Source organism: Ixodes scapularis, unplaced genomic scaffold (genome assembly GCF_016920785.2).
Source record: "Ixodes scapularis isolate PalLabHiFi unplaced genomic scaffold, ASM1692078v2 PGA_scaffold1__304_contigs__length_218370807, whole genome shotgun sequence".
Taxonomy (NCBI): domain Eukaryota; kingdom Metazoa; phylum Arthropoda; class Arachnida; order Ixodida; family Ixodidae; genus Ixodes; species Ixodes scapularis.
In genome coordinates, this window is record NW_024609846.1 from 100314455 (window position 1) to 100342439 (window position 27985).

The 27985-nt window shown below is 43.9% G+C and overlaps 1 protein-coding gene across 1 annotated transcript; it reads right to left on the reverse strand.

Moving 5' to 3' along the window:
* On the reverse strand, positions 1-27969 carry LOC8040126 (peroxisomal acyl-coenzyme A oxidase 3). Its single transcript, XM_042290867.1, has 14 exons — positions 27584-27969; positions 23315-23548; positions 21823-21897; positions 21332-21421; positions 18646-18878; positions 17597-17693; positions 13151-13333; positions 11715-11837; positions 9649-9769; positions 7610-7843; positions 6124-6278; positions 5436-5568; positions 2264-2418; positions 1-412 (listed from the first exon to the last, which is right to left on the reverse strand). Exons 1-14 carry the CDS (start codon positions 27740-27742, stop codon positions 296-298), a joined length of 2109 nt encoding a protein of 702 aa, XP_042146801.1. The 5' UTR covers positions 27743-27969; the 3' UTR covers positions 1-295.
* Between the last annotated feature and the right edge of the window lie 16 nt (positions 27970-27985).

Sequence of the window (27985 nt, forward strand, 5' to 3'; positions counted from 1 at the left end):
TACAAAAATCCCAACAACTTTATTCCCAGTTTGGGCATTGTGACTACAATAGATGAAAAGGTATAAAACAAGGCATATTCAATAGCCAAGTTTAAAAAAAAAAATAAAAGAGAAAAGGTCCTAAAAGATGGTGTAGAAAGCCATAACATAAAACATGTGTATACATATCTTAAAAACTCCCAAGTGGGACCATATGCTTCATCCAAAATCTTCTAAAGGTTCAGACTTGCACATGCACATAATTAAATGAATTGTTTGTAGGTTGGGTTCGAGTTGTTGCAATGTCCCAGCAGGCTCAGAGCTTTGCCAGGAGGGAACCCATGACTGGCTTGTCCAGGAACTCTTTCCACCAAGGAGCTCTCTGCACGCTCCCTGGAGAGTGAAGGAACGACTGGTACAGCTTCTTGTAGACCTGCAATCAAGGTGAGAAAGACCCACTCTATGAGTAAAGGGTAAAATTGTGTTGTGTGTGTCTGTGTTTATTCAGCAAGAAGCTAGTCATTCCTAATGAGCATTGGTGTCTCCACTATGGGAGAGAAATTTAGCCACTGCTAGCCTGGGGGTCTTTGACGTGTGTCACGCAGAAGTGATATGCATCTGCATGCCGGTACGATGGTCATCCAAATCAACACAGGCAGGGGTGGGGTTTGAACCAACGACCCCAAGGTTCCAGCAGTGCAAGCTTTTGTTCCATGTGCTCCGAGCTGCAGTGCGTTAACATGCTTGGCCACATATTCCCACGAGTAGAGGGCGCAAAGAAAATGTTTGTCGAGAATTGCACCTCTGACAGGGTGAGAGTGGTACCAAGTCGATCCTGAAGTTACCGTCAATCTTTAAATGCCCCCCCCCCCCCCTCAAAAAGAGAGAAAAAAATGAAAGCCGTTTACAACTCCCTGTAACGCCGAATTAGAGCGCAGCTCTTGAGGAGGGGGAGGGGAAGGTACAGAGAGGAGGCTATGCCCCTCCTCCTCTCCTGCTCGGCTCCCATTTAGGGGAAAATTTTCCACTAAATTTAGCCGGGAAATATTTCCGCTAAATTTAGCGGGGAAATTTTTCCAATAAATTTAGCGGGGAAATTTTTTCGCTAGATTTAGCGGGAAAATTTTTCCGCTAAATTCAGTGGGAAAATTTTTCCGTTAAATTTAGCGGGGAAATTTTTCCGCTAGATTTAGCGGGGAAATTTTTCTGCTAAATTTAGTGGAGAAATTTACCCATAATGCACCGCGCAGTTACGCCGACGGCAACGGCAACGCCGCTCAAGCCAGAAACGGGCGCCTAAGAGCTGCGCTCTAAAAACTCGTTCAGCAATGTGCATGCTTTGTTAGCAATGGACCTCTTGCAAGGTGCGCAGCGCCGACGGCGGAGGAAAAAGGGATGGCAGGAACTCAAGGTGCAACCGGTTGTAGCAGATGACAGAGGCAACCTTGGAGGGGATGGTGAGCGGGCGAAGGCAGGCGAGCAACTGTGCTACTTAGCCACTCTCTTCAGTGTCACGGAGAGGCAAGGAGCCTTGCCCACCCTCTGTGACACTAAAGAGACGTAAAGCACTTTGTGCGCTCTGTTCTGGGATTTTTGCATAAGGTCTATTCTAAGCAAGCCATGAGCACAAGGTCATTACTCCCCATACTTTGCTTCACCTTACGGCGGTAGTGAAGCCAAAGCTATAGAATGATCAAATGAGCATGTTGCTCTGGGAGGCATCTTAGCTGCATGAGTGAGAAAAACTGCCAAGGTACACCTGTAGCCTTAGTTTCCCTAGCATAATTCAACCTACAGTGCATAATCTTCTTTTGACTGCACAGGCATGCTCCCAGCAGTCATCTTTCAGAATGATCTGCTTGCACTCAAAGCTATCATTTACATGTTCAACAAAATACAAGTGAACCATAGTCTTTTTATGGTGCCTAAGGGTATCCTGAAGTGATTTTGAAGTTATTAAGATATGCTAGACTGACGTAAATACAAAGAAAGTGCTTTGAACTTGTTGTGTGAAAGGTAAACTGATAGACAGATCTTGAGCTATGCCTACGAGGCATCCGTGAAAAAACAAAAATTGATGCCTTATATCGTCCACACTTGACATATACACTTGCAACAAGCTCTTTGTCAACAAGGTGATCGAAACCGTGCCACTCCACTCCACTTAACGAACTGGCTCCCAGGATGCAATGTGTGCAGTGTTGAATGCAAGGATTTATGCAACCAGTCTACTGGTAAACTGCTTGCATAACAAGAAAGAATAAAGGGATGGACAACAGCTCACCTGTCCGTCGGAGCAGCCAAGGATGGAATTGAGGGCAATGTCTGGGGGAGCAAGAACGTCCACCAGGGCAACTGCGTCATCCTTAAGGTCATGGCACAGGCAGAGGATTCCTTCCCTTATCAGATGCTTGGCAGCCTCTCCAGAACAGTAGCCACCTGGGACACAGAAGAATGGTTCAATGCTAAAAGGGGTGATGGGGTTCTTGATTCCCTACCTCTTTAGAATGCCCTTGTCCCTGACAAAAAGTATAGAAGCCAAAGCAACAACCTAAAAGTCATTGCTGCCCCTAATAAACAGACAAATTAGTTACCGTATTTACTCGCATAATGAGCGCACTTTTGTTCCCGAAAAATTTACATATTTGATGGGGGGGGCGTTCATTACGCGGGGTTAACTTTTGCATTTACACACTTCGTACAAATGCCATATTAGGTGCCAATATGACATGGCAAGGTACTGTGGCACAACTACAGTGACGGATGTGCACCCACGGCTGGTCAAGGGCGCACCATAATAACCATGCTTTATAAATTGCAAACTTTTTTAGGGCGCTTTCGGGGTGCCTTTTGCAGAAAGAAAAGCGTCCCACGAAACTCACTCAGCACGAAAAGCAACACGACCAATCAGGCGATATATATTGCTAATATCCGGTGGGCATGCTCAGGTATAGTCCGTGACTACGCGTATAAGAACTCGTACGAACTCCAACCCCCGACCTCCGAAGCCTGCTCGCATGGATCATGTTTCGTTCACGGAGACAAGAACTCGTACGAAGTCCAACCGTCGACCCTCAAAGCCCGCTCGCATGGATCAAGTTTCGTTCACGGAGGGGCTACCAGACACCCTCAGCCTACAGCAGAGGGTGCACCTCGCTGTGCCGTTCTGTTACGGATTAAATAAACACATTTACCCGGAGTATATGAAATTAGGCCTAACCATTTTCACGATTTCACTGTCTGAAAGCGGACCACAGACGACAGCTTGTTTGTTGACGTCAATGCATCCGATTGGCGAAGAATGTCCGAGCCTCGGCAATTCCTCGACCCAAGCTTCGTTAAGTGTGCGCGACGACACTCGGTTTCAAGGTCGATCACTTTCGTAACTACCGCAACTACGCACTTGCGGCCATTACGAGAGCAGCCTGGCTTGGGTTGACTTGGCTTGACTTGGCCTGACCGCTCGGCGGCAAAAGAAAACTGGCTTGGTGGCTTGCTAAATTGGACGCAATTTGAGACTCGCGGATACGAAAATTGGAGGTGCGTTAATTACGGGAGGGGGAAAAAAAAGTAAAAATGTTGATGCCCGTTGTAGGGGGTTTGTTTATTATGCGAGTGCATTTATTATGTGAGTAAATACGGTACACCCAAATCTATGTACAGTCGCCGATCAATCTTTTGGACTTGGAGGGGATTGTCCTGAAATTGTCCAAATAATCAAGCAGTCCAAAAAATTTATTTCAGCCCAACATATCAAACTTCCACGCATATTCCGCTGCATACTGGCCACTTTCCACTTGCTTGATTTTAATATTAAGTTGTTGTGCAACTTCAGCTTTATTTTGTTCACTTTTCACTTGTTTGTTGATCTGTTTGATCACAATGCTGCACTTTTTCGGTGCCTTCGTTGGCGCCATTTGGCCCTATTTTTAGACAACATCTAATCTACCGAGCTCGGTTTAATACTAAGCCTATCGGCAAAAAACCTTCGCGGTCAAAGACCATAAGAACGGCAGATGGCAGCTCTTCTCGCGGTTGCACTCGAAAAACACGGACCGTGAGAAGAACTGGAAGAGCCATAAGAATGGGCAGACGTGGCGTAGCACATGGCAGCCATGTTGGCTATAGTGGAACCGGAAAACCCGAATATAGCCTCAACCCAGCTTGTTTATTGCATAGAAGTGGTATCGAGGCTACAGAGAAAAATCAAAACAACCAAAATGACGGTGACTAAGCTTGCAGCGCTATCGCGGTGGCTGTTTTGTGGCTGTAAACTGAAAAAATCACACAAATTATGTCCGAAATATTGAGCAATAAGCTTTATGGCATTCGAAATTTCAATCAATGTTATACATTAACTTTATGGGGTGAGTGACAGTTCGATGAAAACGTTTGAATAATCGGACGTGTCCAAGAAATCGGTCGGCGACTGTATCACAATAATAAGAAAGTTCAAGCTGGCCAGCTATTCAAGCCTCTAAAATGTATGATTTCTTTTTTGAAATATGCCTGCATATACCCTCCAATGTCCTGAGTCTTGTACATGTGCCCCCTAAAGCAAAGTCTCCCTTTTGCCTCTGCTCAGCAACTCTGCAAAAATTTTTTTGGGGGCGAAGCTCCTTAGGGTCTAGCCTTGTCCGTCAGGCATCCATGCTCACATCGATTTCCATCCCATCTGTCTTCTTAAAAAAATAAAATATTGTTTGTGCAGTCGACAGGATTCGAACCTGTGCGGGGAGACCCTAATGGATTTCTAGTCCATCGCTTTAGCCACTCGGCCACGACTGCGGGATGAGTAGGGGGCTCTGAGATGTGGTAGTAACTCAAGAGTTGGGGATGTCATGGATGAAACGTTGCATGTAGCCGCTCAACGTCTATACAGGAGAGGGCGCTGTGGTCAAATCCGTATATAATTGCGTTAAACTTTGCATGCATGGGCTCAATGTTTATAGACAAGAGGGCGCTGTGGTCAAATGCGTATATAACCATGTTCCATACCACACATTCTCCTTCTAACATGGATGAAAACGAACAAAGAGCTCGGCATGCTGCGGCTCAGCGTCTACGCACCACCAGAGCTTTGCCCCAATCAACATCATTCACCTTGTGGAGATGCGGTAATTCTTTTTTTTGCAGTATATGAAAAGACAGATTCACATATTGTAAATAACATGGACTACATCATTAAAAGTCACTAATATATGTTACATCAACCATTGTTCTGCACGGGCATGGTGAAGTGCACATTGCTACTGTACACCAGAGTAGAGACAGTGACGCAGGCAGAGATCTTTTGAATTTTTTTTTTTTTTTTGGAAGGGATGGACTGGGATGGCTGGGACCTCCATTTATCGGAGGGGGAAAGGGGGGAGGGAGGGAAGTGGCACTATGCATATCTGTAGCACCAAGTATACCCCCCTCCCCCTGACTACAGAGACAACCCGCGGCAGACTCACCTCCATAGAGGTCACCAAGGCGCTTCTCCAGACTCCATAGCCCGAACAGAGTGTTTAGCCGCTGAAGGACATTCACGAGTTGTGGATCCCTCAGGTCACTGATGAAGTTTTGAAACTTCTCTATGATGGTATGCTGAGAAAGAAAAAGCAAAGAAAACCAAAAAGCCCCATGATGTGGACATACACTCTTTCTCTGCGAATTCTGGGATAGTTGTATGGGCAACAGTACAATATAAAAATCTTCAGAACCAACTAGTGCTTGTCCTGTATACTTCTTGTCCTTGTCTTTTTTGTGCTATTTTATATGTTTAACTAAGATGAACAAACTAGCCCAACAATTAACATACCCTACCAACTACTATGTTTACAGGTATTTCATATTTCACTTTCAATGTCATATCCAGGGGCAGTGAAAAGATAGATGAGAATGTTAAACTAGAACATTTCACATAAAAAATGTTCAAATCAGAGACGAGCAGATTTGAAACTTGGAATTTAAATTACAAAAAAGAAACACGCTGAAATGCAATATCTTGCCAGAGTAGCATTATTTTAGGCTGACCTATCCCTGACAGCTAATAGGTTGTACTCTGGCTTCATCAAACAAGATACCAATGGCAATGAAAAACAAAATACAAAAGCTCCAACTAAGTAAAAAATATTATATAAGAGAAAAAAGTGAGCCTACCTCAATGTATGTAAGGGCCAATTCTCTCAAGCAGAAGGCCTGTGCATCGTTTTTTGCAGAAAACTGGTCTTGGCCTTGTGACAGAAGAGTTGAATACTTCTCTTCACTGAGTTTCAGCAGGTAGCAGACTAACCACTTGTAGGCAGCAAGGACCACTGAATCAGGAGCAATTGCCACATGGAACAGTCGAAACAAAAATACATTGCTTCACAGTTGACAACAAATAAAAGGGGCACTCAGAGCAAACATACAGACCTCAAAAACCCAAACCCCCTGAGCCCTAAAGAAAAGTGATTGTTAAACCAGGAGGAGGAAGGATTGATGAGGCTAAATGAAAAAGGTTATGCCTCAACATGGCTAGTTTAGGCCATGGTAGAATCTAAAGCCTACCAATGATCCCAAGCTAATCCTGCCATCCAGCTCCCCGGTCTGTGCTGGTTGTCAAAACCTCGTTGAGAGGGCAACTGCTTCCTTATGGCAGTATTGGTGCAAGAGCAATCACCAAAGGCGATGTAAGCAACTTCCCATCCGTAAATGTGAGGAGCCTTTGTTCTTTTCATCGCACCTTAAAATATAATTTCTCTCCAATTCAGATGTTGCAGTCTACTGTCAGCTGTGCCAATGTTACCGAGACAGCCTTTCTAAATCTTGGAACGAACAGACGCCAAACCATGCAGAACAAGCTGATGTTTACAGAGCAACATGGTCAGTGCAAACGTGACAATTACTCTTCTTAGCTTTTCACACATAGCATTCAGTGCCGAGCAACAAAGCTTTCCACTCAGGCTGGTGTCTCGCACAAGAAAATAACCAGCAGACCAAAAATGTTTGATGTCAGCCTTTCAGCTCTGAAAAAAAAACGAGAAACACCAAGAGTCACACGCCCGTATCAACTGGATAGCACTCCGTACATCAGCTCCTAAGGGCCTTCATGTGTGTGGCTCCACTTCGGAGCCACGTCTACGCTAGCTCTACGGCCACTAAATAAGTTACGCTTTAAAGTTTAGAGTAACGACACTTGAGTCATACTCGTGCCCAGAATCAATGCTGTCAGTCGTCGCCATCTTTTGCCAATGTGCTAGATGAAAAATGCAGAAAACACTTTCAACAGTCCAGTTCACTAAAACAACAGTGCAAAACGAAACTGTGACAATTCCCTAACACCGTATCTACCACTCAGAAGATTGCATTTCAAAACCGCCGCGTTCGCAGACGGCACCCATGCAGCTCTAAGCGCCCATCGGCCGCGGGCAAGCCAACAAACGTCACAAGATACAAAGGACGAATGACAGTCTTGGCGGCTTCAAACAGTGGGGGAAAAGAGTGCCGGCACTTTGAGCGTAGCATTATAGTGACTCTAACGAGCTCCACTGGGCGACATTGATCGAAAGATTAAAAATTTCGATAGCCAGCGATTCCGGCAGAAATGTAAATTAAAGTTCATCACACCGGCTGTTTGACGGGGCACAGCCGGCCCACCACTGACCGTTGATGTCCATCATCTCCTGGACCGTTGTGGCTGTGAGAACACCCCCCAGGATGGCGTCCATGTCGTTGATGAACTGTACAGTGGTCATAGAGGCCGGCAGGGGCTGGCCCGCCTTGCTGCTCTGCAGCATGGTCACTAGCACGTTGCTCGTCTGCTGCAGCAACACGTTGTTGTCCCCCTCGTACGTGCAGTTGGCATCGTTGTCGTTGCGTAGGTCTCCCAGTCCAGACACTGAAGGAAGGAGTGCGGATGAGCAACTTATGTGCCCTAACACACGGTGCTCGTAGCGATACTTAGCTCATCTTCTTTATAAGACTGTGAGGCAATAGACGTAATAAATTTCACGGTAACTAAGCCGCAACTTAAACGTGAAATTCAGAAAGGGCACCTGATGCGAATGTAACTAGTTAGAAGCTGACGGGCAATATCTGGCTGCAACCATTGCGAATGTGAGCTTTGCACACTTTGCCCACTGGAAGCAGAACTGCTGGTTTCAAAGATATGCACCGATAGGAAACCGAAACCTTAAAACACGTCCAGATTAGGCATTTTTTCTGCACATGTCTTATACCTTTTCAAAGTGAGTGAATTTCGTGATTTTCGACGACACATAGCAATTTCTAAACTGAAACCATATCTTTAAATTTACTAACTAAAAAGATCATTGCTCAAAATAATTGATAGCCTAATAACACCAAACATGATTCATTTTCGTAAATAGACCATTTGGCAGGGATTAATACAACATCCTTTCCTGTTTTGTGCAGTCTACTTTTTGCAAGAAGGATTTGGTGACACACTCTGTAGACTAATATTACAAAGGTTAATAGTATTGTAGAGGGTACTAGGGTACAGACATTACTATTGATAATGGAGACCAGAAATAACTAACTTTGTCATGAAAAAAGAAAAAAAGAAAAGTGCATGGTGCAGTGAACACAGAACAAAAGGATCTCAGCCTTCTCCTTGGGTTGCTAAAGCAGTTGTGGGCATGGTTTTTTGTGTGCTATATTCAATTTTTCTTTTGTACCTTGCACAACTCCTTTTATGCTGATTTTGCATTTTTTACATTTTATAACTTTATTGTGTGGTTTGTGTGAAACATCCAATGAAGAAAGCCTGTGATAGCTATGGGAAATTCAATCTCACATATGGGCTCATGTTTAATACATAACAGGACTTTCCCATGAAAAGGAAGTTACGAGATTCACATAAAAAGGAGATTACAAGAAAGACGTTCTTCCAGACAAAAAATCTTCACAGAACAGTTTGAGAATGGAGTGATCTTCCACTGAAAGATACAACAAGCAAAAGCCTGAAGGGCTTTGAAAATTCTATTTTAAATGTTTGAAGATTCTGTATGCTAAATAAGTCTTTGTTTGCTTCATAATTTTCAGTCAGTAGTAGCAGAAAAAAAGTATTTGTTGACAAGGTTTTTTGTTTGTTTTTTCTATTCAGTGCTATGTGCTGCACATTGCCAGATGTGCTCCAGATTATAAAATTCTCCTTTATCTTTTTTTATCAGTTTCTGGACCAATCCATTCAGTTATTGAAAGGGTCAACTTTACACCTGCTGTACTGCAGTGAGTGAGGCAACAATTCTACAAGCTTGCAAGCTCTTTGGCCTTTTGTGGGGGCAAATAGCATTCAGAAATAAATAATGAACAACATGCTACTGCTCACATAAGATCTCTGCACTGGGCACCAGATACGATAAATAAAAATATGATTAATTAAACGTGCCTTTATTAAAAGGTTCCCTCTGATCACTGGTCTGCTGACATAGGAGCTAGACAGGTAAGGAAATGGGGTGGAGTTGGGAGTATTGCAAATGTCTGCGCTTAGGTAGTGTTCTGTTTTTTGGCTGCAACAACAAAGTCCAGCAGATAGTCCAGGACTGCTCTTTGCGGCGCCGCGGAACGGTTTTTAGACACTAAACAGCCCGTGCAAAGAGCCCTTTGCACGAACTAAACAGACACCATTCCAAAAACCGATTTGCCTTTTCGCAGCCAAGCAGTGGTTGAGTCCCCACTTGCCTTTCAAGTAGCCATGGCCCCCACAGGCCTCCCGGCTCTCCTGTATAGCATCCCTGGCCAGCCAGCCGGCCTTGCACTTGGCCGCACAGGACAGGATGTGCAGCTCCACCCCTTGCTCGGACTGCAACCACATCAGTAGAGGAGTGTTGTGTACGGTTCTGGAGGCACTTTAAAGGGGATGTGAAATTATATTCGGTAGAAATGTTTCTCACTTTACACAAGCTTACTGGCACTAGTGGGACCCACATATTATCGCACGCAATGCCACTGACCAAGAAGCTTCTCTGTCACCGAGCGATTTCAAGGGTAAAAGCGGATGTTTTCTTTCAGTCTGTCTGCGCAAAACTTGATGTTTAAGTTGTGGCAATGTCAACCATGCAATCCCCAGGATTTCGTGACCAAGCTTTGCGATACCCCCGGCGACGATACTTAAATACTCATACAGGCACAAGCACTGTATGAGCATTCGATTTGGGCTTGTGACAATCAATGCCTCCGCATGCACGCGGATAGCAGATCGCTGCTATAACGGAAATAGCCAAACCTTAACAATGTGCACAACTCGGCGTTTGCCGTGTGCTTTGCCAACCTCAGTGCACGGCTATGATAAACATTGCCAGTGTATAATCGGCTCCAGGTCACGAAGCAACTTGTTCTGGTTAAGAGGAGGGGGTGAAATGCGTGTTTCATGGGTTGTGAATGTGTAGGAATAATTCTAAACGGTATTTACTGAAAGTAAAAAAAAATTATTGCATCACCCAGGGGAGCCCAGGCGGTTACTGAGCTACCCGAGCTAACTACATTTTCAAAATACCCGGATTTAGTTTTCCCGGCACGCCCTTCCTTATCTCTAAACTCAAAATGGCTATAGAGAAAACGTAAAATGAAGGTTACGCCAAAACCAACATTGAAAGTTTCCCACGCTTTCTCCACGAGGTGACGTCAGATGCTGCGAAACTTGCAGTCGAGGCAGTAGAAAAAACACAGTATGTCGCGCATCTTTTTTGTTCTGCTGGAGTAAGCTTCCCCAGCATTTTCTTTTTTCCCCCGTTAACCCCTTGACACTTGTCGGGAACAACTTTTACAGCCCAAATTACATGGATGGATGAATGGATGCTAACGGCTGTACCCTTTTGTAACGGCCGGTGGCTTTTGCCACCCTAGAAATTAAGATTGATCCTCCCTTCGCCCTTCTAAGCCAATTTGCTTTCCCCCTGCAATTTCCTAACTATCACCAGGCGGTGTGGGATATCACCAGGATGACATGGACGACCTTGGTCGTTCTGTTTTCAGTGTTGCCAGTAGGGCCTTTCAGCTTAAGGAAAAACGGTGAGGACCAACTCTAAAAATTCAACTAGTTTGCGGAAAAAAAAAAATGTTACGTAAAATAGGTTACTAGTTCAATTGACGTCCTAATCCAATATAAAAATTTTGCCAAAGCTACCTAGTTCAACCGTGTCTATTAATGTCCTGAACCAATTCTGAATCATATCAACTGCCATAAAAATTTTGCCAAAGCTACCATCAATCAGCTACCATCAAAATTTTGCATTTAAATGTCTTTCTCAAAGTAAGAACTGACCACAATACTGGCCAAGACATATGAATGTCAACCTGCCTGCCAAGGTATAGAACCTTAGCCTACCTGTTAGTTTATCTGCAGTGTGTGAGAGCAGGTTAGTAACAGCAACCTGCAGTGTATAAAGGTTTAAAAATTTCGATGCGGCCATCAAGCGAATGCTGTTCAATTAAACACTCCAATAAAGTTAGGAGTGCCGTTGCTAATTAAGTGCAATTAGTGAACAAAAGTACTTTTTCCTAAAATTAACATAAGTGTACTACTATACATTAAAGCGTGTGAAGTATAATTATTTTTATTTATTTGCTATTAGACATAGGTAACATCTCAATGTTGCTACAAATTTGCTTCGATGACTGCTACAGATGAGACAAAATTGCAATTTTTCTAAAGTGCAAGAAACAATGAAAAGACTCGGTGCTTAAGTGTAGAGATGCATTCCTATGTCATTTTTATGCTGTTGCAGAATAAATACAAAATTTCTTACCACCTCCGGTGACTTCTCACCAAACATGACAGCAATGTGGAAGCTCACAAAATCCTTGTAGAGTATGGCCGAGTAATAATTCATCACATATGCCGCAGCAAGGAAAGGTATGAGCCGCCATTGCTGAAAGGAAGAAAAAGCACACCACTTGAACCGCTGCATGTCATGTTTCTTGTTTGCGCTAGGGTGCCTACATGTTTCCGCTCCGCTTTAGGGTGGCGCCAACTTCTTGTTACCCTTTCCCAGATCCTCTCCCACCACCATTTTGACCCACTTCTTATTTGGCTAAACGTGCACAACGTTGAGTTTTCGTAGTTTCGACACACCGGCAACACTGTGAGGCCACTTCCGTTTCCGTTCATAAGAGGAGTCGGACGAGTCGGAGGCTCAGCGGGATAGCGGTCGTCGTGGCTGTCGCTCTCTTTATTCGGGTGTTTCATACTTTGAAGTTGCAAACAGGAAGTATGCGTTGCGTTTATCGAAACGTGAGCCCCTCGACAAAATGGAACGCAACAGACCGGCATCGCACGCCGAAACCTCGCCGTCGGAACGAGAGCGGTGGGCGCTCCCTAGCCCTAACGAGGATTAGCGGAGTAGCGCGAGCGCACGACTGGCGAGTGTGACAAAATGGTCGACGAAACAGCGGAGGCTGCCATGGTAACGAGGTAGGCAACTCTGGTTTGTCGGCAACAGGTATCACAAACGTTGTCGCCACCCTAAACAGCGGAGCGGCGGGAACATGTAGGCACCCTAGTCTGCGCTCTTCAGAAAGAAACTGCACCCTAGACCTCCACTTTCTCGCACAACATTGCATTGGTAACAAAGAATGTCTAGGTCCACGTTCGCAGGGTTTGGGCAGCTCTCCACTCGGAGCAACAAAAAAAAAATCCTCAGCTTTCCGTCACAGTGGGCGAAGAAGTGACAGTGATAGCTGTTATTGTGCATAGTGACACCCACTTTAATGCATATCCACTACGGTGTAAGAAGGCTCGGGTGGAGCAGTGGCATTTCCAGAGGTGTCCAACTTTCGTCCCCAATTCTTCTATGCACCATCAGACGGTCGTTGAGGCCTAAAAAGGCATCTGCCACGTGGGCGGTGAAATATGCAGCGACTGTGGCAAAGCTTTGCATGCGCTAAACTGAATGTGACTGTTAAACATGGCACATTAAAGCGGCGGTGGATATTCTTGCTGTTGTGCAAGCCTATTAACCGTTCCAAAGAAGGGCCAACTATTTTAGCGTGCGCTCACCGGGAAAAAGCCAAGTGAGCACACTTTGCCTAACGTCATGAGGTGGTGCAGGCACGAACGCACGTGAAACAAAGCTTTCTGTCTGGCACGACGTCGGGGCCGAAAATGCAGCTGGGAGGTCCCTATAACAGCTATAGCCATAAAAGGCTGTAACGGGACATGGTTGCTTTAAAAAAAAAGCCACACCTGGAGCTGGTACTCGATGACGGGCAGTTCCTCCTGGTTTTCCGGGCCGAACTGCCTGCGCACGGCAGAGTAGCGGATGGAGATGACGATGCCTTTGATGAGGTTGGTGGTGCAGATGCCCACAATAGCCACGCGTCCCATGGACAGAGAGCCCAGGGTCATGCCAAACCTCTTCTTGGGGTCCTGCAGGGGGCACCAGAGTCTGCCTCAGAACTATCGTAAACTGTTTCAAAGGGTTGTTCATGTGCAATAAACCCATCTTAATTTGTCTCCCTTTCGAAAGACAACTGCATTCTATCTGTCATATGTCTGGTACCCTACGTACCATACCAGGTACTATAGTAGGTGACGGGTTATGAGTTCAGGGGAAACTCTTCCGACCTCTTTCCAGAACAAATGTTGGAGAGGAGGTTGCCTCCTCTCCAGCGTTCACTTTGCTAAAGTTGAAACAGGAGAGAGGAGTTTCCCCTGAACTTTTATCTTGCCACCAACTATAGAAGAGAACTGTAAAGGTTGGACAGATTTGGGCTACTATCAATGACAGTGACGTTTTGCTACTAACTACGGATTTCAGATTTTAAAGCTTAAAAATGTGGTGTGCATGTTTTGGCTGTCATTAAAACGAGGAATTTATCATTGTGCGAATTCATATATATCTGCAGGTTTACCGGAGTTTCCATGTATGGAGAATGTATTTTAGTCAACACGACCCAAAATTTGTTCTCATCATTCTTACTTTTTTTTTGGACCCTTACACGTTCCGTGCAAGAACTATAAGAGGGGTGCTTCGAAAAACGTGCGTAGCACCACTAGTGGAGGAGCCAACGTTCAACCGCGAGATGCAATCGGAAGCCTAAGTTGTCTTTTTAAGTGTGAAGTGAGGGTATTGAAAGTGCGGTTAAACAAAACTTTGGTTCTTGGAGCCGAGACGTTGGGGGTGATGTTGCACGAGGACTTGGGCAGACTTGCAAGAGCTCATCTAGCTGCTCTCCACCGCTTACCTATCCCAGAAAATAAATTTAACATCTTTAATAAATCTTACGTCGAGAAACTTACGGCTTACGCCGAGAAACCTTGCCGGCTTAGAAGGTGAAGCCACTGGACTTTTTCACAAAATTGCACGAGGATATCATATCCTGAAATTAATTTAGTATGAATCTATGGAGTTCAGGGTGGAGAATAGAAATCAATATGATTTGAATCATGATTTGAGTCACACCAATTTCATCATGATGATCTTTGCACAAGAACATCTCTCACAAAAAGTACTTTCCCGCAAAACTACTCCAAGAAATATGCTTTTACTTATTGCTTCTCTGTCATTGGTAGCTGTTCATGCACATTTCTTTTCGTTTAATAAAAGAAATCAAGCAAAAAAGAAATGTATAGTAGACTGAATACAAGCGAAATGTGGTGCTCTTCTGCTGATTGGAGAGGTGAGCTTTGATCCTATCTTCTATTTATTTTGTCACTTACAAGGCAGTTTATGCAAGTAAATCAGAAGGCAAAGGAAACAAACAAAAACAAGTGTGTGTGTGTGCAGAAATGCACACAGACCAGCAGACAGAGCGACTGAGAGAGGACTAGTTGTACACGCAAAGTTGACCTTGCATTCGCCGGCATATACGTCTTGTCTTACTTGAGCTTGTCGCTTTTCTGCAAGATTATATACCACTGCCTTGCACACTTAAAAACCAAAAGAAAAAGTCAGTCATTAAACAACTTACAAACTGCTCGAGTTCAAAAGCCATTATTCTATGTCATTTAATATTCTTTGTTGCTTTTCCTGTTTGGTACTGCTCAAAGGCCGTTATTATTTGTTTGGAACTGGCCTCAGAAGCAGTGGCAACAATGGGACCGTGTGTATGAAGCTAATGGAAAACAATTTGGCGGCAAGGAGCGATTGCCCACAGTGTTTCCAATAAACTTCAATATGATTCCTTCTTTGCTTTGCTGAAGCATTACAGCAAATAAAATTTTCTCAATAACCAGATGATTAAAGCCCCTTTTTTTCTAGTATGGGGCATTTATATTAGGAAAAAAAGTTTTGAACTAAGCTGCACCTTACGATATGATTAAATTTACAGTGAATTTCTATATTGCACAGTTTTCAGTGATCGGGCGAATTAAAGAATCAACTTCCTGTGTTTAAAAAGACAACTAGTGAAAAACAAGTTACTCCTTTTGAGGTAAAATGGTTTAAATATTTTATCTTTGATTTATCTTTGATTTATATTTAAAGAAAAAAGTGATCTATACAATTTTTTAGCAACTATTTCTTTTCTTTTTTGACTGAGCTGAAGCCGTTATTTTGTATTATTTTATCAAAAACAATTCCGGTGTTTTGATCTGCTGTCGCCTGTACTGCTTACCGGCAATCTGAAATGTGAAAAAAAGTCAATTTCCACGTCTCAAAGAAAGCTATCAAAGAGAAAGCACACCTAAACTGCCAAATTTAAACGTTGATTGTCCAGTGATTTTAAGTACCATCATGTGATACTGGTCCAGAAATATCAGTGACACGTGCAAAGGGGACGAAACGTCTTTGGAGGGCATCCCTCCAACAAAACGGGCGCTGCATGTCTGCGGGTGTGGGATGGTATTCCAGTCCGTTCCATCGGTGCTGAGACACGTAGGCGTTACAGGCACAAAAACAAACAAAGCGTGCGAAGCAGCAGCGTATAATCTGTTTGCCGTGCTGATACAGTGGCACACGCGATCTGGAGACCAAGCTTCTGTCGCACGGTGCAAGTCCATCACTGTCACTGAACCACACAATCGGCGAGTAGAAAAACTATGAAATGTCATCCCCACTATTGAAACACTTAACGATGCAGCAGTTCATACTGTCAACCCGGTGCAACCGCACTGCTCCGACCTCAATGCGTACCAATGTATGCAACATGGTTTCGTTTCGTTGGGGCACTCGCAGTCTACCTTCGGTAATGTATAGTTCCACATTCTTTTTTTTACAATGGAATGCAGCAGACCGAGACACTTTTTTCAGTCGGTTGCCTTAATTCTTCTTTTAGCTTGGGGTAGCTCTCATTCCTCATCACTCTAAAGTGAACTCAAGCATTGAGGCTTTCACGTCAAACCATTGAAGGCCATCTGGCATGCCGAAGCAAAGGACTGAGAAAAACTAAACGCCTTAGAATAGAAGGCCCCAAAGAAATAGGGGCTCACCACCACGCATACGCCAAACCCAAACTGCATTTTAGGTTTTGGGTTGGCGCTTGCCCCCAATGCAAAATTTCAGAAATAGCATGGGGCCCCATCGCCCCATTTGCTTGGGGCCGGGTTGCGTCAGCTAATATGGTGGCACCCTTTCCACTCGCTTCAGAGCAAATTCGTCATGGTTGCTGCAGTATTAGCCACGTTCATTGACAGTTAATGGTGCAGCTGGCTTTCGCTTTGTTTTATATCACTCAAGTCACAAAGAATGAGTGGTGGGCTCGACCCATTTTAAAGATTGTCTCTTAATCTGGCCGTTCCTAAGCCTAAAGAGACATGGTAACCGTTGACATGGCAACGTATAGCTACTCCAAAGCTCCGAGTGGATTTCGTTCGGGGCACTATACCTGTAGCTTAAAAACAAGTCTTCCAAGGCTTCAAATTCGCTCCAGCTTAGATCTAAATAAAGCAGCTACTTGCACAGTGTGCTTGCTTGCGTTCGTCTCAGTTTCGGCATAGTTGAAAGCCTAAATCTTTGGGAACAGACGGTCAATGCACACACGAACACGAAACAAATCCGAGAATGAGCGCCAAATGAGAGCTCTACGGATTGGATTGTTTTGGCTGATTACGGCCAACAACATTTATACTGATTTTTTATTGTCCTTTGTTTTAGCCGGGTTGATAGCAATCGCGCTTTGAAGGTCTTATCTTTGTTTACCTTTTTCTTTTGCTGCTTGAATTTAGTGAGGTTTCTTTTTTGTTGCTTGCTTAACTTTATTCTATGGATCGAGTTTTTTTTTTATGCTGCTCGCTTTTTTTCGTTTTTTTTTTTTTCCAAATTATTTCTGTTTTGTTGCCGGCGCTGTGTAAACGATCGCAAATATCGTCCCGTAAACGCGGCAGTGTTTGCGATCTTTACCAACTAAGCTCTACTGTATTTAGAGGCTCTATTTGGTTCCATTTGTCGCGGCCTTCGGTATTAACAGACGCACGGAAATTTCAACTGGATCTTAAGTTAACATATTTTTGTATATCAAATTGGCAATAAATCGAACTATTTTACGATCCCCTTTGAATTCGATATATCCGGGTTCGACTGTAGAAAGTTCAGCATCATGGCCCTCTCATCAAGGAGGTGTTGGTTCTATACTGCCTGGCACAGGCGATATTGAGAGGCACTATAGAACACACACTACAGCGCACTACTGCTACGTTAACGAGATTATATAACATTCTGTCAGCCTCCCAGCCATTTGCGGCGCCTCTCACTTTGACGGGGGTGACGTAGCTGCCCTCCGGAGTCACGTCAGCAGTCCTGTTCAGGAGGTTTTCTCGGGGCACCCGGTACTTGTGGAAGGAAAGAAACCTGCGAAGAGAGGGCTCTCGTTTAACAATGTGTGAGACAATCTAGCCAGTTCTTATTTTGCACAGAATAAAAACACACATGGGATAAAACGGGTCGAGCGCAGGTTTTTGTTGCATTAGTAAGGGCTGCACATTTTTGCCATTTTTTACATTTTTAATTTGTTGTTATTTTTTACACTATAGTGTACAAACACCTACAAATACACCACAAGATCTGGAGGCCTTGCAACACCTTATGAGTCGTGTTTCTTCTCGGCACAAGGGAGTAAACACCCACTCTTCCAGAATTTCATAAAAATGTGAAGTCACATATCGGAATCACAAGAAGTGGATGTTAGTGGATGTTCCCAAGGGGGATCTGTGGCCGAGGCTGTTAGTGCACTGCAGCTCACAGCATTTGAAGCAAAAGCTCACGCTGCAGAGCCCAGGGATCCTAAGTTCAATCCCCACCCCCGCTCGTTTCAATCTGGGCAGACGTCATACCAGCGTGCGGTCATGCATCACTACAGCATGATGCGCATGAAATACCTCAGGCTGGCAGGAATACTGCACTGGCTAAATTTTTCACCTACAGCAGAGACACCAGATGCTGATTGAAGGCTAGCTAACCTCCCGCTAAAACAGCGATGGCGCAGGCGAGCTGATGTAGACCTACCATTTTCTTAAATCACCCAAGAATGGTTGGAGAACAAGAAGAACCGAAAGTAGAAGATGCATTGCCTTCTGTCATTTCGTTCCTTTTTCTTCCACTTTGGATTCTTCTCGTTCTCCACCCAGTCTCGGGGGGTTTAAGAAACAGACCTCCACATGTCCATCAGCAGCCCAGATTCTCGAGTACAACACAAGAACATAGCATTTCAGGGCTCAAAAGGTGAAAACATGCATGCAAAATATGACCAACAGTGGTGTCCCCTTCCAAGCAACCACTGCCAACTTCACAGAGACTCTCTCACCCGTTGTCAATGCCATTCAGACCGAGCTTGGGTCCCATGTCTCCGACCATGACACCCGGGAAAGGCAGGAGCGTCTTGCGGTTCCTGATGGGAACCACGAAGGCATGCAGCCCGTGGCATTTCTCGTCGGGGGTGTACAATTGGGCAAACAGGATGGCGTCAGTGGCGGTCTGTCCCATGTTGCCGGACCACACCTTGATGGCCTCAATGTCCGGTGTGTCCAAGACAAACTCCTACAAAAGCAAAATCGGTGTTGCTCGCTTAATGGCACTCTTTCAATCCTCAAACATTTGAGGAAGGCTAGGTGCATTAGTAAGTAGGTTTTGAGTGCCATCTAATGACTGTGGTCATTGTTATTTGAAACCAGAAAAAACTATTATTTGCAGAGTGGCAGCTTGTTTACACAAGGTAGACCAAAAAAACTATAAAGATATGAAACAGTAAATTGACGTAGCAGGCTCAGTGACAGTTCAGGTGCTGCTAATTGAGGGTGCACCATTTAAGAAAAGCGTGTGGGTGCACTGCCATAACCATTCTTTTCCATTTTGTGACATTTTTAGTTTTCAGTATTATTGCCAATAGTGCATACTCTAGAAAGATATGGTTTCATTCCTTGTTTAATCCCTTAAAGTGTAAGTTCAGCATTAGTGTTCTCTGGCCTCATAATGAAAAAGATTTAAGGATTCTTGTTTAGAATTCCATTGGTTGTTTTGGAGCGCATCAAGATAGACTTTTTTCGAACGCGCTTATTTTACTGGGCGATCGGGATACAGAAAGACGTGTTCCACTCGTCATTTTATATCAGCTCCCACTCGATATCTTGATCCGGATCCGAGAAAAGTCGCTCTGCCGATTTCGGCAGATTCGGCCGTAAGCATCCTGGCCAGCCTTCGGCGCGCACACGTGACTTCCTTTCTTGACGGGCATCGCGCATCTCCCCTCGGAAGAATTCATAAAGGCTGCTCGCAAAGTGCTGCCCGCTTTACTGCTGCTGCTGCAGTTGCTTGAGCAGCTCCTCCAGCAGCAGCGGCTTGAGTAGCAGTGACGCCGAGGATCGCTAGTGTGTCCCGCATGAATTCGACTGCCTTTTCGGACCTCCGCAGAAGAGGCCAAAAATAGAAATGTATCTGAACACCGTTCACGAGTATTCTGAGGAAGAGTCAAGTGGGCTACGCTGCTGCACAGCACTTATGGACATGCATCCTTCACATCATGATTAACTTCTCTCGTGCATTGAACACGTATTGTTAGCTCCGCAATCACGAAATCATGTGCTTCGAAATTTGGGATTGTGGGAGGGAGTATCCCGGGAAGGTGAATGATGGGAAGGCATCCGCCAATCCCGGAAAAGTGGTCATGTTCCATGGAGGAGCGATCTGGAGGCGGAGCGACTCCGTTCGGATCCCATGATCCATCTCGGATATGATCTACTGATCCCGGCGCGCTCCAAAATAAGCAGTGGAATTCGCCGTTAGACTCTCACAACTTGCTAAATGGATTCTTACACAACAAAATGAAATGAAAAGTTTCATCTATACCCGTTTTCACCTCAAGAACCACAGTAAAACAAGCCCGGCTTCTCGCGGAGCATTACTGATTTCCCCTTTTATGTAGAGAATTAAGACATACGCAGGTGAATTGTAGATTATATATATGTTGTCTTAGCAAGACGTTCACGTTCCAAACGCCAAAAGCCTCGCGTTTTCCTCAGATAACCGAGTCTCGTAAGAACTACTTCGCGCCGCGCATGAACAATGCGCAAAACTTACTTTTTTCTTGACGTGAAAACAGGTATAGTCTAGGAGTTTTTAAACCCCGGTCCGAGGGCCAGATGTGGTCCACAGAAGCCTTCAAACGGGCCCTTAACTGGCCGCAGTCCTTCAAAAGAAACCCGGCCCATGGCCCGCTTCCACCAGACTTGCTGCTACCAGCGCAAACTTCAAGTGTGCATAAAGAAACAGTGCCACAATGCATTCGAAACGTGAAAAGGTACCAGAAAGAATGAGAGGAACTGCTTTATACGCGGGTCCTCTTGCCCATTATTCATTGAACATTGTAATCATCACAATCACTATTCTTTGTCCCGTGCTTCATGTCTGTGAAACTATGCTAGAATTCCTTTGCATATTCACACGTAAATAATGCTTGGTGTCTTCTGTCAGAACTATTGCATAATGTCGGCATCAGTTTTATCATTCTCATTAGTATTTTTCACTGAGCAAATGTGCCAGAGTTCTCATGCACTTTGATTTATGCCTGGTGAGTACGGTATTCTTCGTCGCAATCGTTGTGTAATGGCATAATTAGCTAAATATTGAATTCCCAATTAAGGTTAGATGCAAACCTTAAACATTTTATTTTTTTATTTTGCTGCAATATTGACTTTAGTGTGTAAATTCTTATCTAGGTTTTCCACTTAGTTTTTCGTCTTTTATAATTACTTTTTTCCCCTGCCCTCAAGACTGCAACAGATCCCTAATCCGGACCCTTAGCCAAAAAAGTTTGGACACCCCTCGTTCAGTTCATCAGTGCTTAAAATAAGCATTGGCAATGGTACACTGCTTGTCGCCCATCGAAGGAAAAACGAAAATCTGACAGAAGAGCCATTTATGAATGATATTAGTCAATTTCAATATGAAAGTATAGGGCACAATAATTAGCCATAACAAAGTAACAGCAAACACACCTGTGTGCTTGGATCATAGACTGCCTGCGTTCTCATTCCACGAGTGTTGGTTCCATGACTGAGCTCCGTCAGAGCAAAGCATCCTGCAGCCTAAAGGATTAAGAATTATTTGAATGACAACGAAAAGCTCGAAAAATACAAAATACGGTTATATTTCACAGGTATTCTAGCAGTTCCAAATAAAGAAACCAATAAACTTGGAGTTGAGCTCATAACCTGTAAAAAATTTAAAAGTGGAGAGCATGTCAAGATACTTTACCAAATTACTTGAAAACCAGATAGATACGTAAAAATACCTGTTGGACACTACAACAGAAAAAAATGTTAAACACTAAACATATAGGACATCAATAAAAAAAAAAAGGCAAGCTTCCATATTAATAATAATGTTAAGCTTTCTATTCCACTTGGTGCCAATCTCCATTAAAAACAGGCTGCATTGTGTTTATAAAAGTTTGCTAGTAAAATGCATTAGGTTGGGTTGTCCTCACCTCGAACTTGAGCATTTCTTCAAAGATTTGCATGTGGCGCTTTGTTCCAAGCCCCCTCACTGCTCCTATAAACATCTGTGGAGAAAATGATGCACTGGAGAAAATATTCACTCAGTTTAGCCTGATTAAGCATATAATTAAAGTGCAACATTTCCTTATAGTGAAGAAAGTTGTGTTACATAAACATTAATCTGGATCTGCATAAACCGCTTAATGACAAACACAGTGCCCAAATCTACAAAAATAAACTTGGTTTTGCTCTTTGATCTCAAATCAACTTTTGAGTGAATTATGCATATTAAACGGTCTTGCTTCTGCAGCTGCCATGTGAATTACTCTTAGCAAAATCTGAAGTCTGCTCTTGCACATACATTCATATTTACTACGATAAAGAAGTTTGACATACTGCTTCTCTCAAAAGACTAGCACAAAGTACCAAACATACACCCATGTCACAACAAACACCCACTCACTATTTCTGAAATTTTTTTAAACATTAGCAGAGGCCGTACCATGTCCCACACCAGATTTCTGAGCCCACCTAGCTAACCAGAATGCTCCTCCAGATCAGCCATTTCTCCAAGCACACCAGTGCAAAGTGATGAAGCTTGAGCATGAACACAGAACAATGAGGCTTTACACGTGTACACCAGTGAAGCTATTCATTCTCAGACCTAACATCCCCAGATTTTCAAGATTGTCTCCAAATTTTGGATAGCTGCTTGCTCAGTACTTTGTATCTAATGTACTGCACCCATTCTTTCACACATTTCATCTCTTCTGTTCATCCTACAGTCAGGGTCACTGTCACTATGTTCAACCATCGCCAGCATGTTTCAAATGTAGTCTGCAGCTATTGGGAAAGCCGAGCATGTCACCATCCACGACCTTCCATCGTGCACCACAAACATCGCTTTTGTGCCTGTTGGGGTTTATTATAACCCCCTCAACCGAACAAAAAGGCCTTCTTTCGTTTGCTGTTTATGATTTTTACAAATCTGTGTAGGAATGTGATAAACCTGCCAAGGTTCAAATCTGACCAGGCACAACTTTTTTTTAACATTGAACTGGACCAAAGTTTGACAGAAATTTGATCATTAACTGCATGTGCATAAACTAAAACTGACTAGGCACTGCAAGGCAGAGAAAGGATGCAGTATTTAAACAAACAAACTGAATTATTATAAGGTTACATGTTTGCTTTTACATTGTGTGAATATTGGTAAATGTTCTTTAAAATTTAAAACAAGCTGATTTTATAAATAATGTAAAAAAGACTGATTTTTTATACAAGTCGGGCTACAATGCTTTAAGAAGTGGAGCTTTGTCGAATTGTGACAAAAGTTAGAACGTTCCAAAAGACAGCCCTAAACCTGAGCACCCTTGCGTGATGAAGTATAGTTGTCGCAGAATACAGGGAGTTAATTAACACCCATACAGGGAGTTAAATTAACAAAACTGACAACAAGAAATAAAATCAAGAAATACACACATCGAAACAAAGAACTTTCTTGACAGCCAAGGACCAGTCGTAGGCACCGATACAATTGTTGCAGGCGGACGACAGGAAAGGATTCTGAAAGAACTCTTCCTGGGTGTAGAACTGGTACTCGAAGACACGCTTCATTCTCCGGAAGCACAGGTGGCGATGCTCCTCCAGGGTAATGTTGTCGTACGGTTGGCGCGCAAACAGGGGGTCATTCTCCAGTGTCTTGAAAACTTTTGCCTGAACACAAAGATAGGGGCGCAAATAATAGTTTTCTTTTAGATGAAGGCACCTTCATTTCCCATTGCCGCAACCCAGCTTCGCTCCAAGTTAGCTTCTTTCTTCCATTTATTATTCGGTTCCATATTTTCCCCGAAAACAAACGGTTAATAAGCTTTTGTTCAAATTTTCATTAATGGGTCTCAGCTAGGAGTGTTGTCTGGTGTATTGAGATGCAGTCACTATACTTTTTGGGTGACACTATGTAGGCTTAACTCCAAATACCAAAGAAGCGATGGTACAAAACACATACAGTGTAGTATAGCATTTTCTGATCACGTATTTATGTCCCATGTTTTGACACTCATCCGATGAAGCAACAAAATTAAGGAGCTCACAAGCAAAGTGAACTACACACCAAAATTTTAATGACCTCCTATACATCCAATCACCTCATGGGCAGTAACTTGCATGTCATTCACATTCATCATAATCGAGAATAAAATATGAGACTCCTCTATCTCCAAAATTCTCATGATCCCAGCCTAGGGTCACCAAACATCTATACAGCGCCGGGCTAAAACCCTCCAGCCCCCTAAATGCTTGGTGGCACAAGCATATCAGTCGGGATGAATAAAAATACAACTTCATAGTGTAAAAGGCTGTGTGCACCTCCACATATCCCAAAAGCACATCAGCTGGAGAGATGCAACATGGTGCACTCTCGTGGAAATCCTGGCAAAGGCCAGGCTCAATTACTTTCAACAATGTTATAAACACCCATTTCTCATAGACACATCTGACCTTGCAAATACTGCAAAACTTTCACTCTATTAAAATGCAGTTCCAGGCCCAGCTCATAGATGGTGCCGGCAAGCCAGTGTGTTCTATCGACATAAGAGATCAGAGCCTGGTCATAAGCAAATGCAAGTGTGTGAACCAGCCTCTAAGACAGCCCACAGAGAAGCAGGAGAGTCTTAAAGGAGTGTGATGCAATAAAACTTTGGTTGGGGCTAGTTGGTTCATATTGATTAAAAGGAAGTTGGCACCTGTCCGTGTCGTACGTGTCTCTTTTTTTTTTTTTCGTCCTGTTCGCGCTTTTTAACCTTTTAGCCTTAAAGGAGCTCTAGTTGAGACTGCCTTGGCAGCACCGACCCTGATAGGCTTTGGGCGATAACACGATTTGGCACTGCTGTCTGATGCTAACAAAGATATGTTCCTCCCTTTGTCCGTCTGCTAATACCAGTTTGCATAAGGATGTAATCAATATTTTCTGGCTCTTATCCAAAAGCCATTTTCTGTGAGGTAAAAAGAAAAAAAATTACAAATCAATATTTAGTTAAATGGTATGCCTATCTGATGCAATATAAAGCTTAGCAAAAACAATTTTCTTAACAAAAAGCTTTGTTTATTGTAAGATTTCACTTCATTACAGCTCCGAGCTAAAGAGCTGAAGGAATTTTGGCTTGAAAAAGGCTCTTGGTGATCTGTGCAACAACAGTCTTTAAAGGGATACTTCAACGAAAATTGAAATATTCCCGTCGTGTTCAAAAATAGGTTGAATATGATCCACAATATCCGTAAATAACAATCGCGTGTTCGTATTTTGAGCCTGGTGGCTGTATTTTTCGTTATAAACGGCCCACTTTGGCAAGCGCTCGGAGAAGGCCCAGCGGAGACCATGTGACATCTAACGCAATCGTGACGTAGGTCTACTCAGGACGAGCAAAGCTACGGCGAGGCTGACGTCGAGAGGATGGCCTAGTCGTTCCAGCCACTGAAGCGGCTGCTTTTGTACGAATTTTGAGTGACGGGTTAATCTTCTGTAATCTTCTAGGGGGACAATAGCGACTTCTGCGACAGACAAAAGGCATTCTCGGGAAGAGGGGAGTTCCTCCTGCCCCTCTTCTCTCATCGTGGCTGGAGGCGAGACAACCTCCGTCACTAGCTGTCAAGGTTCCTAGACGGGCATTACAAGCGAGGCATTAGCGACATCCACCAGGTGCTCTTTGCTAATCGTTTAATTCGTTTTAAAATTCCTTTTCGTGACTTTTTTAACAAGATATTGGTATGTTCGACGTGATGCTGCTCCTTTGAACACATATGGACCAAAAAATGAGCGCCGAAATTTCGTTGCAGTATCCCTTTAACAAGAATCATTCTGTTGTATTGACATCCTTCTGGCATGTCACAGTTTTTACAGACCTGGTTTAATTTGAAGGCATAAGGCTTGTTTACATAGTTGCATCAACTGCGTTGCGTTGTGCAGCACAGTGCCTCCATTTTGGCTTGTCATAAGGGTTGCCATAGCAACACTTTGATGCAAGCAGTCTTAATGCAGTCAAATGCAACTGTTTGACCGAGCTTTTATGCCTGTTCTTGTTATGTCTCTGTAGCGACCGAGTTTGCTTTGTTTCCCACTGTCCCTCCCACCATTATTATTTTTTGGTAATTTTTTTGCCCAGTGTCAATAAACGTTTGAAAGCAGCTGCGCTTTGAAAGCTAGCCTGGCCATCGTGGATGACAAACATTTTATTTGGGTGCCAGTCTGGAAACCACGGGTTTGCCTCAGCTGCTGATCTCTATGACAATTGCTGGGTCGCGCTTCCCCGCTAAGCAAATGCGGCCATCTTGCCACACAGAAAATTTACCTTTTGGAGTACAGCAAGGTTGGGCGGCAGTATGCTAAAGACACGTTTTCTGCTTGCTTGTCGTCATTCGACGAAGAAGTTTTTTAAAATCTCGTGCAAACGGTGACAACTGCCTTTGAGAACATGTATAAATTTTTATGAAAGCGCAGCGCCGTAGGAAAAAGGCACACCTCGTCAAACGCAAGTCTTGCTAATCTCGTGGCGTGATCAAAGCTTCCTTGACATGCCGAAGTGCTGCGTCTCTATGCTAGGGTTGGGCTAGCTTTTGGTGTTTTAGGAAAAATAGCAAATCATGCCAAAAATAGGGATGGGCTATCCTTTGGGGGTGGGGCATTTCTTGGAATATTACGGAAGGTGGCTCCCGCAAGAGCTCTCTACCTTTTAAGTGTTCGCGTACATAAGGCAAGAAAGTTTTAAGCCGGTTCACACATTTGCGTCGGTTTTGTCCACAACATTCAAAACGACCGCAACAATAAGGAGGACAACCGTGACTCATAATTGTGTCACGAAGCTGCTACTTGTATTGCTTCGACTTGTCCCGCTGACTTTGTCGCTGCTGTTGTTTCGGTCGCTCTGACGCAACCAAGGTTAACTATCTCAACCAGGTATTAATGTTAAATAACTGCACGGTTAGTACAAATGGGCTCCTCTAGATGTCTCCGTAACCTTGGACATGCTCCGTTGATCTCCATCGACGAGGCATGCATGCGTTTTTTTTCCTCCTTTAAGCAATTGTAGAATAGGATGACAGTCATTATGCATTTAATGAGTTGGCAAGGTTACACAACAGCATCGAATTGCGAAAGCCTGCGAAAGAATGAGGAAATAGCAGGCTTGTGAAAGCCTGCCAACGAGATTTCAAACACGTAATCAGAAACGCTCCACTGCATACGACAGTAATTATGAACCTTTCGTAGAACGTAAGCTGCGGATTTTGGGACCTGCGGGCGCGTGCTGAATCCGTGATGAACACGACAGAACGAGCTCCCGCTACCAAAGCAAAGCTCTTGCATACTATCTACAGAAAGTGTCCAATACGAAACGGATGTAGTAGACACTAATTTTCACTTACCAAACTTTTTTTTTTTTTTTTTTGCATTATTGAGTGGTTAGCACGGCGCACGGCTGGGTGTATATTGATATATGCGCGTTCGTAGAAAAGATAACAAAACTGACACGCTTGTGACGTTTTCAGCGAAGTTATTCTACGGGTAAACACGATCGGCTGTTAACCATTTGAGAGTCTACGCGAGAAACAGGCGGAAAGTGCGACATAAGGTCAATCTCCGACATCAGCAGGTCATTCGCCTCAACAAGCGTCGAATATTGTTGACGAGTATATGCCCGACCCTGGAGCGGCGTGATAACCACTTGATCATCCAGACCAGAGAAGATTGCGTCTTACCTTGAAGCGTATGATATCTTCGCCTTCTATGGCGACTTTCATCTTTCGCCAGTCGAACGAGGCCAGGTGCCTGTATTTATCCAGCGGCCCAGGTGGGAACGAGGGCATGTAGTCGTCCACGGACGCGGAATGCGCACGTCCTTCTTCTGTCAGCGACATGGTGAATGGTGATGGTGCCTTTCACTATTGATATGTGGTCCGCAGCCGATTTTATACGACGATGAATTGAACCATCGCTTGCGTGCACTATTGCCAAGAACTCGTTTCTTACACAACGGCGCTCAAACGGCTACTTTCCTCGCCAGACGACTCGAGACGAGCAGAGCGACACGCGAGCAGCAGACCACAAGAAGACACATTAAACATTCTTATGACAGAGCACAGACAACTTCAGAAGTCACG